The sequence below is a fragment of the Diospyros lotus genome, chromosome 12, assembly GCF_014633365.1.
Source record: "Diospyros lotus cultivar Yz01 chromosome 12, ASM1463336v1, whole genome shotgun sequence".
Lineage (NCBI taxonomy): Eukaryota > Viridiplantae > Streptophyta > Magnoliopsida > Ericales > Ebenaceae > Diospyros > Diospyros lotus.
In genome coordinates, this window is record NC_068349.1 from 14116477 (window position 1) to 14135440 (window position 18964).

Genomic DNA, 18964 nt, shown 5'->3' on the forward strand with positions numbered 1-18964 from the left:
ATTCAATAGGCAGGTTTCGACACCTAACACAACTGCAAACGTGAGGGTGACAAATATTTTTCATTTTTAGGATTATTACTTATTTATTGAACTATCTCCTAGTCAGGGCTTAAATACGAGACTTGGGGGCCCAAAGAGCAACATTCCAGTGAATTTTTTCTTTGCCAGTTGATCTGCATCCTATGGGCGACATTGTGGTTTTTGATGTAAAATATGGAATGACATAAAAAAAAAAAAAAAATAGATACTTCAACTAAATAAGAAATGAAACATATCTCGTAACAACAGTAGCCAATGAATAGAGACAAGCAAAAGTAGCGGACGAAGGCAGTGGCAGGGAAAATTTGTTTATAAGGATTGTGAAAATAAAATATTAAAAATTAATATATGTGAGGTTTATACATGTGGTATTTTGTAATTAAAATGATTCATGAGGAGAAAAAAGTAATTGTAACATGCATTCTATAGAATGAGTGAGTTTTCCATTCATTTTTTAGTAGAAAAATTTTCATCGATTTGATGGAATGATTAGGAAATGAGCTATTTTATTCTTTCATGTTAACCAAAAAAAAAAAAAAAATTAAATTTCTTTCCCTTTCATTTCATTTCACTTCAAGTGTCAAACATAGTCTTAGGAATAATAATAGAGGCCATTCTTGGAATTTGGCTAGCCTCGAAGACAAATGTCTTTACTATTGGATATGTATTCTGCTTATTTTGTCGCTCTAAATATATTTTAGATGTCAAGTGCTTTCAAGTTTCAAAATTTTTTACCTTTTATATGATCAATAAAGTCGTATAATAACATATTTGTCGACACTAAAACCCTACAAACACTTAATGCATGTTCTCAAGGTAAACTTAAAACTAAATGTCACGAAGTCAATAGAGAAAAAGAGGTCAAAATCTTAAAAATAAGGTATCCCAAAAATAGTATCTATGGCCACTGTTTGCACAAGAGATACATTAACAAGTCAAGAAAAATAAGTACATTCAATAATTTTGCGATCAAATGGCGTCCCTGGGACGCAACAGGCTACCACAGATTAGTCTTCTTCGCTCTTTCTCAAGGCACATAATCTAGTAATCTCAAAAACAAATGGCATCCAACGGAGAACACCGCCACGACCCAGAAGAAATCGCCGCCGCCGCCGCCACTTCCGACGAGCTTCCGGTGGTCCTCCTCAACCGCCTCCCGCAATTCAACCTCTCCGTGTTTCCCAGCCTCAAGACCCGTTTCCGCTTCCTCGACCCGCTCGACCCTTCCTTCTCCCCCTCCCAGGCCCAATCCGTCCGGGTCCTCCTCTGCCTGGGTCCGTCACCGGTCTCCTCGGAGACGCTGAGCCGGTTCCCTTCCCTGGAGTGCGTGGTGGGCTCCACCGCCGGCATGGACCACGTCGACCTCGCGGAGTGCCGCCGCCGCGGCATGAGGGTCAGCAACGCCGGCGACGTCTTCGGCGACGATGCCGCCGATTATGCCGTCGCCCTCCTGATTGACGTTCTCCGCCGGGTCTCCGCTGCCGATCGGTACGTGCGCGCCGGGGACTGGCCCGTCAAAGGGGAATATCCCCTTGGTTCCAAGGTCAGCTCACGTCATTTCCCTGCCACCTATTTGTTTTAGAACTTACTTTCAACGATGTGATTAAAAAGCATATAAAATGAACATATCCCAAAGAACATATCCCATTTAATACGTTTTAAAAAGCATATAAAATGAAAATGGCAACAGAAAATTGAAAACCGTACAGTATCAGTAATAGCCTTACACGATTTAATACAAATATTAAATACTAAATAGGCACCAAATTTTTACTTTTCCTTTTTTGTCCTTTCATCTTCCATAGAATCTCTGGTTGGTTTGCTGCTAGTTAGCTCAAGAATCGCGTGATGAATTATTAGTAATACTAGTGGGTCATCTATGCTATCTATGGATATCGTAAAAAAAAAAAAAATATTAAAATGAAAGTTATATAATTTAGTAGTTATAATAAATGAAAATCACAATAAAAAGTAAAAAATAAATAAAATAATCGTGTTACAATCATGAAAATATAACAAAAAAATTATAGATTTTAAATTTTTTTTTTATATGCATTCAAGAGTAGATGAATAATTAAAAACACATAACTCTATCTCGAAACCATATAAAAAATAAACCTAAATTAAGATGTAATAAATAAGCAATGTGTAAAAAATACAAAAATTACACAATAATAGGAAAAAAAAATAAACGATAACTAACATCTTTATTCTGAAATATGCATTCAAGGGTAGACATTTTTTTTTGGGGATTTTTACGTGTATTTGTCTCATATGTGCATACCACACGAACCCTCAGGGCCTAATTTTTCTTAGTTATATTCACATCACTCACTTGACAGAATAGTGGTGCTATGTTACACCAGAAAACCAAACTGGGTAAAAAAATACGGTTGAAATTTACTAAATAAAAGTAAAGAAGAAAAGAAAATTTGAGAAGAATAATCGAGAAAGGAGAAGAGAGGAAATGAAAGGGTTGAACGGGAATGGAGAGGAAGAAAAGAGAGAGATATTTACTTTCTTTTATTAATTTCTCTTCCTTCAAATTCTTCTATTTCTCTCAATTTATCAAATCACATGCCATCATTAAATGTGTGTTTGATTTCATTACCTAGAATTTAATTCTAGATAATATTGTCTAGAAAATAAAAATCAAAATGAATTCAATGGAAAGAAGCTTTAAATGCTCGTACCATGCATATTTTTTATAGAAAAATTAAGAATGTTTGATTATTTTTCATAGAAAATGTGTAATAATTACATATTTTTCATGATAAATATGTGCAATCAAACACACTCTAAGTTTCTCTTTTTTCCCTTACTTTGCCACACAATTTGAATCTTACTCAACATAACTTTCAAAAACACAAATTTAATTTGCATTTAATTTTTCCAAGTCCAACATATAGCACATCTTCAGAGTAGACTAATGGAAAAAATGAGAATTAAATAAATGACAATAATCAATTAAGTTGAAAAATAAAATTATGATATTTAAAATTATAAAAAATAAATTTAAATTAATTAAATTGTATGTAAAATAAAGATAATTTAAATAATCAATTAATTATATAAATAATAATAATTAAATTTTCAAAACTGATTATCCATACATGACTTTACATATTTCTCCTAACAATTAATTACCACATTTAAGACATGTCAAATTTTTAAGGAAGTAAAAAAATAAAAAGTTAAAAAATAAAATTATAACATTTAAGTTATATATAAAATTATAATATTTAAAATTATAAGAAAATTAATTTAAATTAATTAAACTATATATAAAATAAAGATAATTTAAATAATCAATTAATTATATAAATGATAATAATCAAATTTTCAAAATTGATTATCTATGATTTTACATATTTCTCCTGACAATCAATTACCACATTTAAGACAAGTCAAATTTTTAAGAAAGTAACAAAAAAAGAAAGGTTAAAAAATAAATTTATAATATTTAAATTATATATAAAATTATAACATTTAAAAATATAAAAAAATAAATTAATTAAACTATATATAAAATAAGAATAATTTAAATAATTATATAAATGATAATAATCAAATTTTCAAAATTGATTATCCATACATGACTTTACATATTTCTTCTGACAATCAATTACCATATTTAAAATAGATTAAATTTTTAAGAAAATAACAAAAAAAATAAAGTTAAAAAATAAAATGATAACATTTAAGTTATATATAAAATTATAACATTTAAAATTATAAAAAAAAAAAATTAATTAATTAAACTATATAAAATAAAGATAATTTAAATAATTAATTAATTATATAAATAATAATAATCAAAATTTCAAAATTAATTATACATACATGACTTTACATATTTCTTCTGACAATCAATTACCACATTTAAAACATATCACATTTTTAAGAAATGAACAAACAAAAATAAAGTTAAAAAATAAAATTATAATATTTAAGTTATATAAAAAATTATAATATTTAAAATTATAAGAAAATTAATTAAACTATATATAAAATAAAGATAATTTAAATAATCAATTAATTATATATATAATAATAATTAAATTTTCAAAATTGATTATCCATGACTTTACATATTTCTTTTGACAATCAATTATCATATTTAAGACAAGTCAAATTTTTAAGAAAATAACAAAAAACAAAGTTAAAAAATAAAATTATAATATTTAAATTATATATAAAATTTTAACATTTAAAAATATAAAAAAATAAATTAGTTAAACTATATATAAAATAAGAATAATTTAAATAATCAATTAATTATATAAATGATAATAATCAAATTTTCAAAATTGATTATCCATACATGACTTCATATATTTCTTCTGACAATCAATTATCATTTTTAAGATAAATCAAATTTTTAAGAAAGCAATAAAAAAAATAAAGTTAAAACATAAAATTATAACATTTAAAATTATAAAAAATAAATTTAAATTAATTAAACTATATAACATAAAAATAATTTGAATAATTAATTAATTATATAAATGATAATAATTAAATTTTTAAAATTAATTATACATACATGACTTTACATATTTCTCCTCACAATCAATTACCACATTTAAGACATGTCACATTTTTAAGAAAACAACAAACAAAAATAAAGTTAAAAAATAAAATTATAACATTTAAGTTATATATAAAATTATAAAATTTAAATTATAAAAAAATAAATTTAAAATAATTAAACTATATATAAAATAAAAATAATTTAAATAATTAATTAATTATATAAATAAGAATAATCAAAATTTTAAAATTGATTATCCATACATGATTTTACATATTCCTCATAACAATCAATTATCACATTTAAGACAAGTTACATTTTTAAAAAAGCAACAAAAAAAATAAAGTTAAAAAATAAAATTATAACATTTAAGTTATATATAAAATTATAACATTTAAAATTATAAAAAAATAAATTTAAATTAGTTAAACTATATATAAATAAAAAAAATAAAAAATTTACTTGACAGTCGGTATTCGATAATATTACCTAATATCTCAATATTTCTCCTGATTTAAAAAAGTCTTATTTTTCTGTAATTTATTTTAATTAAAATTTTATGCTAATATTTAAAAATTAATAATATGAATAAATTAATAATATTTATCTTGACTTTTCATATACCTTACACATTCTCCAAACACTATTTAACCATAAAAAAAATCATTTACATGTTCCAACAACTACATATTTTTCACAAATATAGACTTAATTAATGACCTATAAAAATTTCATTTCGGGTAAGTAAAAAAAATTAAAAAAATATAATAAAATATCAAAATAGTAATTGGAAATGGGCGGGAAAAAATTTGACGGTTGTTTTGTTATAATAAATATAAAATATATATATATAGCTTTATTCATCACTTTAAAAATAATATTTATTTAAAAAGCCCAATCTTGATATTCTTGCCACTTTAAATTTATTTTATTTATTTATAAACGTAGTATCCATTTTGTCAAGGGCAATTAAGTAAATCAAAATTTTACAACTTCTTGAATTTTTTATTACCTGTTTTTTAAAAAACCCTGTATTCTCAACTAAAAAGCTGCCTATGCCAAAGTCCCTTGGGTTTTTAAACGCCGAAAATTAACAATGGAAATGTTGATAAATTAGTGGCATTTTTACTCAATTTTTGGTATTTGGTTAAAGGTCAATAAGTATCTTTGCACACACTTTCCTTAAGTTGAAAAATGGAAAAGGTCGAGATTATGTACATTGTCACAAATATACACTTTCAAGATTGACATTGTTGAATTATATTTGTTTGAAACCCCCAAAAAACAGTTAAAGGTTATCTATATGAATTACATCAACTCATGTTCACAACAAAATATATTTCCAAAAATTTCAAATGCTACCACCAAAAATTAATACCATGAACCAATGATGATCATCCTTGCCTTATTGGCTTCCTCAAATGTCCCTGAATTAATAACATCTTAAATGTGAAGATATTACAATTTTGACATGTCCATTTAAAAACAATTAATCAATATCCTTTTTTTCATCTATGTAAAATTCGCTACAAAAGTTGAGAATACTAATTGGTGACCTTTCATATATTTTGGGTTGGGATAACTATATGTTTGTTAGCTCTTTGTTTTAACTTATGTGATTATTCTAGCAATGCCAATGTTAAACATATATTAAACACAAACTTTGATTTAAACAATTAGGTTGAGTACATGGGCATGTTATGTAACGCCCCGTTTTCCCACAACGTGCATTATCTCGAGATTTCGAGAATATATATTTTTTTTCAATATTATATACAACATAAGTCTCTCGATATACATACTCTTATCATAATCGTTTCCCGACAATCCCAATTGTACCTTCTTAGCATATCAAAATTTAATAATTAATAGACTAAGACAGGCATTATCAATCACATCAGTGGAAGCAAGATCAAAACCTCAATGATATATAACCGACAATTCCTTTACAATAGCCAAATCGATGTTTCACATGAAAATATCAAAATATTACATAACCTCTGAACATCGTAATCATATACAAAACCTAACTAAACATAGCAGCTACATCTCGATGACATTCTTTCCCTTGGCGCCACTGCTTTCACCTGGAACGTTTGAATATTCCAAGGACATAGTTCAAATTAGATGCTGAATCATCTAAGTGAGAGTTCAAAAATATTTTTATGCAGATATGCAAAATCATATATACGCCCCAGCCTAAGAGAATCCCACATAGCACTTAGCCCTAACCGGGGAAAATGCAATCTCTCTAAAGGCGACACAACCACACCGACCCATTGGCAAACCAATCCTGCTTAAAAGGGATAATCTCGACATATGAACCTAGGAATCACCCCATTATTATTGTTAAGCTTTACGCTCCTACTCAAAAGCATTCCAAAACCCAACGCAACCCTAGCCCCAAGAATGTCACATCAGCACTATCCCTGAAATCTATGACACCTCGGCCTTAATGCTATTGCTCAAAGGAACCTGGGGTGGTGTCCACTTTCAGCCCCGCCACTTGAGCCAACAATCGGGGAGGTGTCCACTCTCAGCCCCGCCACTTGAGTACCGTAGGGTGAAATCCGTCTCAGCCCCGTCCCAAGTAGGTCACATAACATTAACCCTTGGCACGCATTCTGAGTGCTGACACTCGAGAGCTACGTCACAGGTTAACAACCCACGTCCCACATGGACAACACAACATGCCAATGCCGAAAAATCATAACATGCATAAAATCAACATCTCAATATATGTAATTTACCGTACGAAATATAACACAGGTGTAAGTAATCATTTGTAAAACCATCAATAAACCTAGCCATGAGGATGAACACTCACAGTAAACCATTCATGTGCCACAAACAAGTTTTTCGATAGAACCACTCACCTTGGGCTAAATTCAAGATTCCTCGAAATGTGTGCCCGATCGACCTCGATTCTCGTGCCAGGCGCTCTTTAGTTTAACCTTGAGCTTCAACAATACCCTAGACATCATGTTTATTCAAAATCATATCAATATCTATTTTTCCCAATTTTCGTACTTTTCTTCCTATTTCCTTTATATTTCTCCCCAAAAATTCTAATAAATGCCTACTCAAGGTTTTTTCTCGATTTTTCTTCACAATAATTCATAAATAAATATTTCCTAACTTCTATAATTTTCTAAATTTTTTTCTATACTTCCTCCTATTTTTCATAAGCCTTATTTCCTTTGAAAATTACAAAATAACCATTTTCTCCAACATTTTTCAAAATTTTCTTCCACCATAATTCCTAATTTATTTTTATCAAAATAATAAAAAAATATTCGAAAATACTCGAGCCTCCACGCGCCCTCACGAGCGGGCGAGTGGTGCTGCGCGTGGTAGCCGCGAGTGCATTGCACGCGCCCTTTCTTCTCCGGCAAGCTGGTCACCGGCTGGCGACCGGAATTTGACCTCGACCACACCTCTTGGAAGCGCACCTTCAGTCGATCACGATGCCACCACTTTTAGGCCGAAAGGCCACCGGCAAGGCCCTCGATCGGGCGGTTTCAGGCGCGGTGCGGCGGTCCGCACAGCTTTCCGACCAGCCTTCGAAAACCCCTCAAAACACCTCGAAAATTCTCCAAACTTACCAGAAATTCTCCCCTCGCCTCAAGGATCAAAAGCCCCTTATTGGCTTCCCTCAATTCACCCTCAAACTTGAGCGATTTGATGCTTCAAATTCGGCCGAAACCCTTGGCTATTTATATGCTAAAACTCACCCCTACGTGGCCGATTTCTAGCCAAAACTCTTCCCACACGCCTCCTAGACCGTCCTTGCCCATGCCCTAACAAAAATAGGCTGCCAAATCGCCGAATTTTCTGGCCAAATCCGTGGCCAGATCTGCCATGCTTTGGCAGATTTTCAAAAATTGCATTTTAGCCCCTTAAAATTTTTCTTTTGCATTTTGGCCCTTATCCTCAAGCCCTTAATCTTTCTAGCACAACCACTAAGACCTTCAAGATTAGTACTTCTCATTTCTCCCTTGAAACTTTCAAAAAATTACAGTTTTGACCTCCCTCGGGCAAATTTAGAAAATTGCACTTAGACCCGATTGATCGTTTTGACCTCAAATCCACTCGATTCAACCTGAAACCACTTAAGGGTTGTTCTATACATCAAATATTAGTCCTAGACACACTCCGTTGATTTTTGAGACATCGTCTATAACAATTCGATAATACGACCTAATTGGCAGCTGTATTTTTGCTGTACCAAAAATTGTTTCCGATCTCATTTCTTTTATCACTCTTCGATACTATACCATTTTTCTTGGCTATCTAGGGTTCGGGGTACTCGCTCTGACTAATTCGGTCGTCCAAAGCTGTGTTAGTGTACCCTATAGTCTTATTTTTTTCAAAATTCCATTTATGCCCCTTATCAAATATCATTTTTATCCTCAATTTATTCCCGGTTATTACATGTTAGGTAAGGTTTTTTTTTTGGGGAGAGACTTAATGTGCTAAGCAGTTGGACAATGGCCATCTGGAATGCTTATTAAGCCGGTTTCTATGAAAAAATAGTCAAAGTCAAGGCAAAGGAAAAGAATAAGCAAATAAAATAAAAAGGCAATACTATTAATCATGGATAAGTTATAGAATATTATTAATCATTGCTATTAATCAATTGGATGCCTTATAATCCCAACAAGAGTTGGATTCTGTTACAAGTATTTTCTAGACCATTGCCCAGGATAAACCAGTTCGTGGATGCAACGGTTGGTCACCAGCTTCTCAAATTCGTGGATGCTTATTCGGGGTACAACTAGATTTTTATGAACCCTGAAGACGAGGAACATACCTCGTTTGTCATGGATCGAGTGTTATACTGCTACAAGGTGATGCCTTTCAGACTGAAGAACGCCAGAGCGACCTACCAGTGTGTGGTTAATATGATGTTCAAAGATCTGATTGGAAAAATCATGGAGGTGTATGTAGACGATATGGTGGTGAAATCCAAGCAAGTTGCTGACCATATACGCGACTTGGAAGAGATGTTCCAGATTCTGAAGAAATATCAAATGAAGCTGAATTCGCTCAAATGCACGTTCGGCGTAGCATTTGGGAAATTCTTGGGCTTCATGGTGAATGAAGGGGGATTGAGATCAACCTCGAGAAGATCCAAACTCTGCTTGACATGAGATCACCAGCCAGAATAAAAGATGTGCGAAGCCTCACCGGCAAGGTTGCAGCTCTTAACAGGTTCGTCTCCAAAGCAACAGATAAATGTGTTCCATTCTTTAATGTGCTGAAACAAGTGAGGAAGTTCCAATGGACCGAGGAATGCGAGGTTGCTTTCCAGTAGCTGAAAGAATATATTGGGCAAGCTCCGCTCCTATCCAAGCCAAAGGAAAGAGAGAAGCTCATTATTTATCTGGGGGTATCTCAGCATGCTATTAGTGCGGCCTTGGTACAAGAGGAGGATAGGGCTCAACACCCAGTGCACTATGTAAGTTAGAGGTTATCGGATGCTGAAATGAGGTAACCCCCATGGAGAAGCTCGCTTATTGTCTAGTGGTGGCCTCAAGGAAATTGCGACCTTATTTCTAGGCTCATGAGAATGAAATTATAACTAAATATCCATTGAAGCAGGTCTTGCAGAAGCTGGACACATTTGGCTGTCTGCCCAAATGGACAGTTGAGCTTACCCAGTTCAATATAGAATACAGGACAGGGATGGCTGTGAAGGGGCAGGTGCTGACAGACTTTGTTGTTGAATTTATGGGCCCAGTAGAAGAAGAGACTGGGCCCGCAGCAAGTTTGTCTTGGGAATTGTATGCAGATGGGTATTCCAGCGAGCAAGGAGCTGGAGCTGGGGTACTCCTGATAAGCCTGGAGGGGCAAAAACTTCCCTATGCATTGAGATTCGAGTTTAAAGCAACCAATAATAAATAGGAGTATGAGGCACTGTTGGCAAGATTACTCTTGGAGAGAGAAGTGAAAGCAGAGCGTCTAACAGTTTTAAGTGATTCTCAGCTTATGGTATGTTAGATACGAGGTGAATATTAGGTAAATGGCTCGAATATGGTGGCCTACATTCAGAAAGTTCAAGGTCTAATGTGCACTTTTGAAGAATGCGAGGTGAATCAGGTGTTGAGGGACCAGTACTATCACGTCGATGCTCTAGCTCGCCTGGCGTCGGCCCGAGATGCAGATTCCCTAGGAGCCATCCTAGTAGAGTTCCTTGCAGCACCAAGCATGGAGGAACAAGGTTAAGTGTTAGCAATTGCTATGAGCGCAGACTCATGGATGAGCTCCATTGTTGACTATCTACAAGAGGGAAAGTTACCAGGTGATAAGATGGAGGCACGTTGCATGCGAGCTCGAGCAGCCAAATACTGCCTTCATGATGATATGCTTTACAAAAAGGGGTTCACAACCCCTGTGTTGAGGTGCATCAATGGTCCTGATTGCCTGGCAATTCTAAAGGAGATCCATATAGGTTATTGTGGCAATCACGTTGGGGGTCTGTCCTTTGCCTAAAAGGCAATTCGCTAGGGATTCTACTAGCCTACCATGACGCAAGACGCTATGAATCTAGTGAAGAGGTGTGACACATGCCAGAGGTTTGCAAAAGTACCACAAGCTCCACCCACCTATCTGCAGTAGATGAGCAGCCCATGCCCCTTCGCTATATGGGGCATGGATATAATCGGGCTACTCGCTACAACTTGCAGTGGGTGCAAGCATGCTATAGTTGCGCTTGATTACTTTACCAAATGAGTAGAGGCGGAGGAGCTCGCGAAAATATCCACAATAAAGGTAGAGAAATTTGTCTGGAGTAATATCATTTGCAGATTCAGAGTTTCCCAGTAGATAGTTACTGATAATAGAACCCAGTTCAACAGCGAGCAATTTGTCAGGTTCTGCAGCTCGTTGGGGATAAGGAAAAATTTCACAACTGTGGACCACTCTCAGGCCAATGGGCAAGTTGAAGCTGTGAATAAAATAATTAAGAAGATATTGAAGAGCAAGCTGGAGGCTAGGAAGGGAACCTAGGTGGATGAACTATAAAAGGTACTCTAGGCTTACAGGACCACAGCTCAGACCACCACAGGAGAAACTCATTTTTCTATGGTTTATGGGTCTGAGGCCATGATCTTGGCAGAATATGAAGTGACCAGTCAACGAAGAACCACCTTGGACCTACAGAACAATGACTAGCTACTAGCCGTAAACATTGATTTACTCGAGGAGGTAAAGGAGCTAGCTCGCATGAGGGTGGCTACCTATCAATAGCGGGTCACGAGGTATTACAACATGAGGGTTTGAGTTCGGTGCCGTAACGTCGGTGATCTCGTGCTGCGCCTTGTTCTTCCTGGAGTTTGCAAGGCCAACAATGAGACACTAAGCTCGAATTGGGAAAGCCCCTATATTATCAAAGAAAATCTGGGAAATGGTGCATATCATCTGACTAGCATGAATGGAGCCAAAGTCCCACGATTTTGGAATGCAGAGCACCTCAGACCATATTTTCGATAAGCGTCACACTTTTTCTTTGTGTAATATTAATTATTAATAATTGATGTTCTGTTTATTCTAAATTTACTCCGCTAATAAATTGAATTCCTGATTATTACTGCCAAATCTTATTACATCCACCTTTTATTAAAAATAAGAGGCAATAAATAATACCAATTCGGGATTATAAGGCTATGGTTTGCGAGTTGGGGCCCATTCAACTTAGCTTATGTGCCATAGTTTGTGGTTTATCTGAGCATCCATCTTAATCCTCGCCCTAGGCCATGGTTTGCGAATTAGAGCCCATTCATCTTGACCGTAATGTCATGGTTTAGCGCCTATTAAGCAACTATTTCGGCTAAAAACTTATAAGTCATGATTCACTAGATGAGGTTCTCTCATCTTGACCAAGAAGTCATGGCTTGCGACCTACCTGGGTGTTCGTCTTGACCTCGATCAACTCTTGAAGCCATGGTATGTTAGTTGAGATCGGATTATGATCTACCTGAACATATAACTTGGTAACGGAATATAACTCAATTAAGTTCTCTGTCGAGATATGATGCTTTAGTCGGGGTCTGTTCTCGTTTGCCTAACATTATTGATGACCTACCGGACACGCAGCTCGACCCTTTTATTTATTATTACCTACGATTATTCAGCCTTTGAATAGTGAGATAATACGCATCCGAATTTACTTGGACGTTGATATTTGCGACCCATTTAGCTTGCAAGGGTTGAGTTAGATTTACTCTTGAAATAAATATTAAACATGCTTGTTGTGTTTCATTTTCAACTAACAACAAAAGTTACAGTAAGGAAAGTACAAGTGACAAGCAATAATAATTTGTCTATATATATATATATATCAAAAGCTGGTACAAAGAAGAAAAGTTAATGCCCTAACAGTCTAGAGAGTATCAGCTCGGAGGAGTTGCGTCTTGGGGAGCTGGGTCTTCTATGACGTCAAGAAGATGGTCGGCCTCGATTTGATTTGGTACGAGCGACTTTGGGGCAACCTTTTTAATTGCTGCCTCTGCAGCGAACTTCCTTCACCAAAGAAAAAGAAGTCCAATTTTGGATGCTCCTCCCATAAGGTGAAGAGAAATTGGTTATAGGTCTCGGACTCGACCTCCTTGCGCTTCTTAGTGATTCGGGTTTCAGCTTTGGCCTTTATTTGCGCAACCTCCTCTATGATCTGCTTGACCTCCCATCTCGTTGCCTCATTTGACGTAGCGTCAGCCCGTTGCTGGGTTAGCTCTAGCTCGGTTCGTATTTTGCTCAACTCTGCTTCAACTTTGTTGAGCTTCAAAGTAGCGGAGGACAGACCCATTTCGTAAGTTACTTTCTCGCAGGCCAGCTCTTCCTCGGCCTCCTTCTTGGCCCTTTTGGCCTCCTTCATGCGATCCTCCAAGTCGTGGGTGATGTTCCGAGCCCTCTTGGATTCATTGGTCAGAAAGGACAAGCTATCTTCCAGCTTTTTCTTGTCCTCCCTAAGCACCTTTACGACAACCTCGAGCTGCTCTTTATCTTTAGCAAATCGGGCGATCTCTTCCCTTTGTTTCAAGGCGCCCAGGGAAGCCGGTAAAGCATGGAAGATTAGTACATGAGAAAAAGATAAGTGATATCGACGAAGTTAAATGAAGATTCTTACCAAGAGGTTGTGACGAACTATGTAATTGGAGAGCGCTTCACCCAACACATCCTTTCTATCCAGAGTCTTGGTAGAATTACCTAGGACCTCGCCCAAGTCATCGAGGAAGACGTCGAAGTACGACCCCCTGGTTGCGACCTTAGACGCGGCTTTCTTAGAAGAATCAGCTCCCTTTTGTTTCTTTTCCAGTCGGGTTTGTTGAGTAGAAAGTGAGGTGGAAGAGGTTCTCTTTTTACTCCTAACAGCAAGAGGGGCTCGAGTCTCACCAATAGGAGCTTTCCCATGAACATCAGACTGAACCTCGTGTGTTGGAACCTTTTCATGATCAGCTAAGACAGTGGCCACGACAGGAATCAGTTCTAGGGAAGTCTGTATAGTTGCCATTGTGGAAGTTAAGTTCGGAGGAACAGTGTCAGCCATCCCATGGAACCCCCTAGATTGGGACCCTTCTCCTCGAATAATGATAGCAGGGAAGGGCAACGGGGCAACGGTAGTGGAGTTCATAGATTGTCTGGGCTTGCGGAGCTTTAGCTTCACCATCTCCGAACTTTCCACTACTTCTTGGCCCAGGCTCCCGCTTGTGTCAACCTTTTCAAGGATGGATTTAATCTTCCGTCAGCCTTGGCTTCCGATGTCTCTCTTTTCGTCAACAATCTTAATATCGAGGGAAGGTGCGAGATGATACTCACGCAGCAAATAATCGGTGAGCTCATCATCATTCGTCTTCTTCTCAGCAAGTGCCCCGAGTTCCTTAGCTTCGACTTTGGTGAGCTCGGGTTTTCCACCAGTAACGTTTGCAAAGTAAAAAAAAAAATATTATTATAAAATAATATGATGATAGAGAGAAAGAAAAAAAGAAGACAATAAGAGTTAAAGCTTGCTTACTGGGTATGAGCACAAAGCCAAAGTTTTTGAAACTAAAGAGGGAGGAGCAAAAGATGAAAAACCAATGGGTTTTGTAGTTTCCCACATTGGATTTTCCCTTAGCGTTGCCTTGGGAGAGGAGTCATTTAAAGTCGGAAGGACGAGTTGTTACATAGTATAGCCCATCCTTGGCACTTTTGAAGGAATAAAGGCTTCTAATGATTTTGGGAGAGTGAGGGGAGCGACCCTCCCTCATGAGGAGGATAGTTAACGAGGTTAGTTGAGCATATGAGTTCGGGGTGAGCTGAAAAAGGGAAAGTTTGAGGTCGTTTAAAAAGTCTACAAGGTACGGGAGGATTGGAAACCTGAGCTCGGACTCTAAATGTTGGGGGCTGACAATGACAAATCCCTTTGGGGGGAAGGCTACGTGGTCTTTTGGTAAGGGGACCATCACGCAGCAGCTAGCGGGCAAACGGTAGTCCCTCGCGCACGACTTGAGATCATCAAAAGTCATCTTGGAAGGGTAGTGCTTGAACACCTTGTGAGCTGCGCGCTCATCAGAAGCCCGTTGGCTCGCGGTAGGGTCGAAGGACGTGGTAGCTCCCTTGGTAAGCTCAACACGATGAGAGGTCATCTCTTGAATGGTCTCCACCCATGCTTTGCACGGCTCTGAAGAGCTCGAAGTATCCATGTCCCCTATTATGTAGTTGCGATGCCTTTGACCTGAGGAGGACATCTACAATAAAATTAGAGTCAGGTCGCTAAAAGTAGACTAGTCCCCACGAGCTAAAAAAAAAAACCTAGGGGTATTTTCAATTTGACAGATCGCACACTTTGCAACAGGGGGACTGCTCAAGGCAGGAGGGTTGAGTCTATTAGCCTGTTAGACCTCTAAAGCAAAATAAAGCTACCCCTATGGTCATCTGACCCGAAGGCCGAAAGAACACCTCATCAGACACTCTAAAATACAACTATCACTAGAAGGTTAGCTGGTTATGAAAAGCTTACCGTTTCAATTGATCGTTGCAAAAGCTAGAAGGAAGAGGTAATATCCGGTGGAAACGCAGCAATGATCTTCGAAGGGGAAGATGGGAAGCTTTGAGTCAGCCGACAATGGAGTTTTGGAGTCGAGAGGAAGAAGAAAAGCACAGGAGCAAGGAGAAATCTTTTCAAATGGTGTGGAGAGAGGGAAAGCAATTTTCTCTCTTATTTATATAGCTTTGTCTACTTGGCCATCGGATTACCTAACTGATGATCTGCCCTAGATCTAACGATCGTACGAAGATTGTGGGGCCCACAACATGATTGTACGATAGTTATAAGAGACGTTTGCATTAAAAGCGGTATAGACAAGGCGTGCAACATGAAACGACGTGATTTGAAGCATTTGGACAAAAGTTTGAAAGACGGATTGATAGCTCATGTAGCCTGTTTCAATCAACATACATTAGCTCTCTATCCGAGGATACCACTACGAGCTGGGGGGCTAGTATTACAAGTATTTTCTAGACCACTTTTTATAGGCCGGAAACAGTCTAGAGGATCGGCCCAATCTCTCCAAAGCCCAATAAGTCCCGGGTTGAAGAGCGTCATGGCAAGGTCGCAGGTCGCTCCAACTAGGTCAGACTGCGGAAAATCTTAAGCTGCGAGACATGCTACTAGCTACTCAGCTCGCATCGCGAAGAGATGACGAATTTATCATAAACGATTAGAGAAGAAGTCAACCTTCCCAATCTAAGCTATATCAGATCCCTGATAATGGGGAATCTGTTCCTAATTGTGTTGAGGTGATAAGGAAATATTATTTTCATGATATTATCCTTCCATTTTAAATTTTATTCAAATTGTAAACACCTCATGCTATAAATAAGAGTAAAAAACCATTATAAAGGATACAAGTAATAATATACTGTTATTATGCCAGAATAATAAGAGAATAGTCATGGATTAACCATCATTTTGGTCGAACCACATAAAACTCCCTTGCATACTTTCTCTTCCTTTCTTTTGTGTTTACTTTCTTAATGCGGGCACAATAAATCACAGTCAACCAATTCTGAATATCGACATATTCCTTGCATGTCGCCTCATGAAGGAACTCGTCTTGGAGGACATGAACAATTGCTTCAAAATGAAGGGATTGTTAAACATTTTTGGTAAATATTAATTTGGTAGTGTTTTAACAATTATATTTCAACTTCTGATTTTTTTAGTTAAAATTTGAACATAAAAGGGTCTTAATGTAGTGTAGAGAAAACAAAATAACTCAGCCTACCTCACCCCTAGGGGGCTGAGTCAATGTCTTTTGACTGGGGTTTAGGACGGGGTAGGGATAATCCCTGATTTTTTTTTTTTTTTTTTTTTTTTTTTTTGTTGGGGGCAGGGTATGGGTGGGATTTATAGTCCTCGGCTTGCCATATGTATATATAAAAAATTAATTTATATTTATATAAATTATTTTTTTCGTGTTATATAATATATATTATGAATATATAAATAAAGTTGAGTTGAACCTATATAGTACTTATTTGATGAAGCAAGGTTTAAAGCGTTATGTGATGAGTAAGTAATGTATTATGGTTTTTTTTTTTTTTTTTTAATTAGGAGATTTTACTATGTTTTGTTATTCTTATTAATTTGAAAAATTCTTGTGGGTTTTGCAAGCATTTGCTTTAATAATATTATAATTTTTGTTTATTATAATTGCTTGATCTTAATAATGCTATATTTTTTGTTTATTATTATTAAAAATTTTATTAATCAAATAATTTTTAAATTATTTTTTAGGGAAATTGGGATTCTTGCCTCAGCCCATTGGGGGCAAGGTTGGGGTTCAACTTATCTATTCTGTTGGCGAGGATAGGAAGTGATGTGGGGGATCAGGGTTGGGGTTCAACTTATCTAATTTTTTTATTAAAACAAACCGATCAAATATCTAATTCCTTTATTATCAAGTCACAGCCGGATGCCTAACTCTATTGCTTGATTTCTTTTATTTGTTTTTATTTTTTATTTTTGTTCTTTTCTCTTTAGTTGAATTAAAAAAAGGCATTCCAATGGGCTCTCCCTTTGTGAGAGTCAGGGGAGGAATGTATTTGTATATTGTAAAGAGATCATTTTTACAAATTGAACCGGTAGCCTTTCAATAATAATAGAGGTGTAGCCTTTCGATAGTAGAGAAGTGACGTAGCCTTTACTAAGAAAATTACTTTTAAAAACGAATTCAACAGACGCAGTGGTCAATCTTCTTGAAGGAGATGATTACTCGGCCAATATTGGTATTTGATTTTCTATGAGTGGTACAGATTAAACTCAAAACATCCACCTAATGGGTGATGGTATTATGATGATTCACCAAGTGATGGAATTTTTCATTTCGCTAGATCTCTGGAAGCATGCAATTTAAATTTAGATAGTTTTGTTGGAACCTGAAACTAAATGGTGGAGGATTTAGCAATATATTTAGGCCATTATGGTTATTTCCATTTTGAAATCCTGTTCATCGATTATAGATAGATGGGAATTGGAAAGTCGAAAGGAAAGTCCATAGGGAACTCTTCATTGTTTCTTTTTTGCTGTAGATTTTTGTGATGTTGGTTCATCTTGGAGGGGCTTTGCTATCAATTGTGCAGTAATTAATACCTTAAAAAAGAAAAGAAAAGATGGTGATTTATTCATGCATCGCACAATTCATGCTGCTTGTAATTTGTAAACTGCAATTAGTAGCTTTGTGAACTTGAGCACACGATGCGAGTATTAATTACGATTCTAATATGATGATCAGGTAGGGGGCAAGCGCGTCGGGATTGTGGGACTGGGAAACATAGGCTCCAAGATCGCGACAAGGCTGGAGGCCTTCGGCTGCAGCATTGCCTACAACTCCAGGACGAAGAAGCCACACATTTCCTATCCGTACTATGACCGTGTCAAGGACCTCTCGGCAAACAGTGATGCCCTGATCATTTGTTGCGCATTGACAAATGAAACCCACCACATGATCAACAAGGATGTCATGACCGCGCTCGGAAAGGAAGGCGTGATCGTGAATGTCGGGCGTGGGTCTTTAATCGACGAGAAGGAACTGGTGCGGTTTCTGGCTCGAGGCGAGCTCGGAGGTGCCGGCCTCGATGTGTTCGAGGATGAACCTGTTGTGCCAAAGGAACTGTTTGAATTGGACAATGTTGTTCTCTCTCCACATAGAGCTGTCGCAACCCCAGACAGCTTTGGGGCATTGGAAGAGACGGTTGCGGCCACCATAGAAGCTTTCTTAGCAAATAAGCCTTTGCGGGCAGAGATGGAGCTGTGGGCTTAGGGCCAGTTTGGCCAGGTGGTTTGACCATTTATAAGCTGGCTTATAGCTTTTAAGTTACCTAACTTATTTGATTAAAGTATTTGATAAA

General features: G+C 36.4%; 1 protein-coding gene across 1 annotated transcript; it reads left to right on the forward strand.

Annotated features, from left to right (window-relative positions):
* The first annotated feature begins 985 nt into the window (after positions 1-985).
* Positions 986-18964, forward strand: LOC127786876 (glyoxylate/hydroxypyruvate reductase HPR3-like). Its single transcript, XM_052314588.1, has 2 exons — positions 986-1582; positions 18349-18964. Exons 1-2 carry the CDS (start codon positions 1100-1102, stop codon positions 18874-18876), a joined length of 1011 nt encoding a protein of 336 aa, XP_052170548.1. The 5' UTR covers positions 986-1099; the 3' UTR covers positions 18877-18964.

Excerpts from the sequence above, each read along its gene's own strand:
- LOC127786876 (XM_052314588.1), top strand. The coding sequence starts at position 1,100 with ATGGCATCCAACGGAGAACACCGCCACGACCCAGAAGAAATCGCCGCC. Across the intron at positions 1,583-18,348 it reads AATATCCCCTTGGTTCCAAG|GTAGGGGGCAAGCGCGTCGG; the intron begins GTCAGCTCACGT and ends TATGATGATCAG.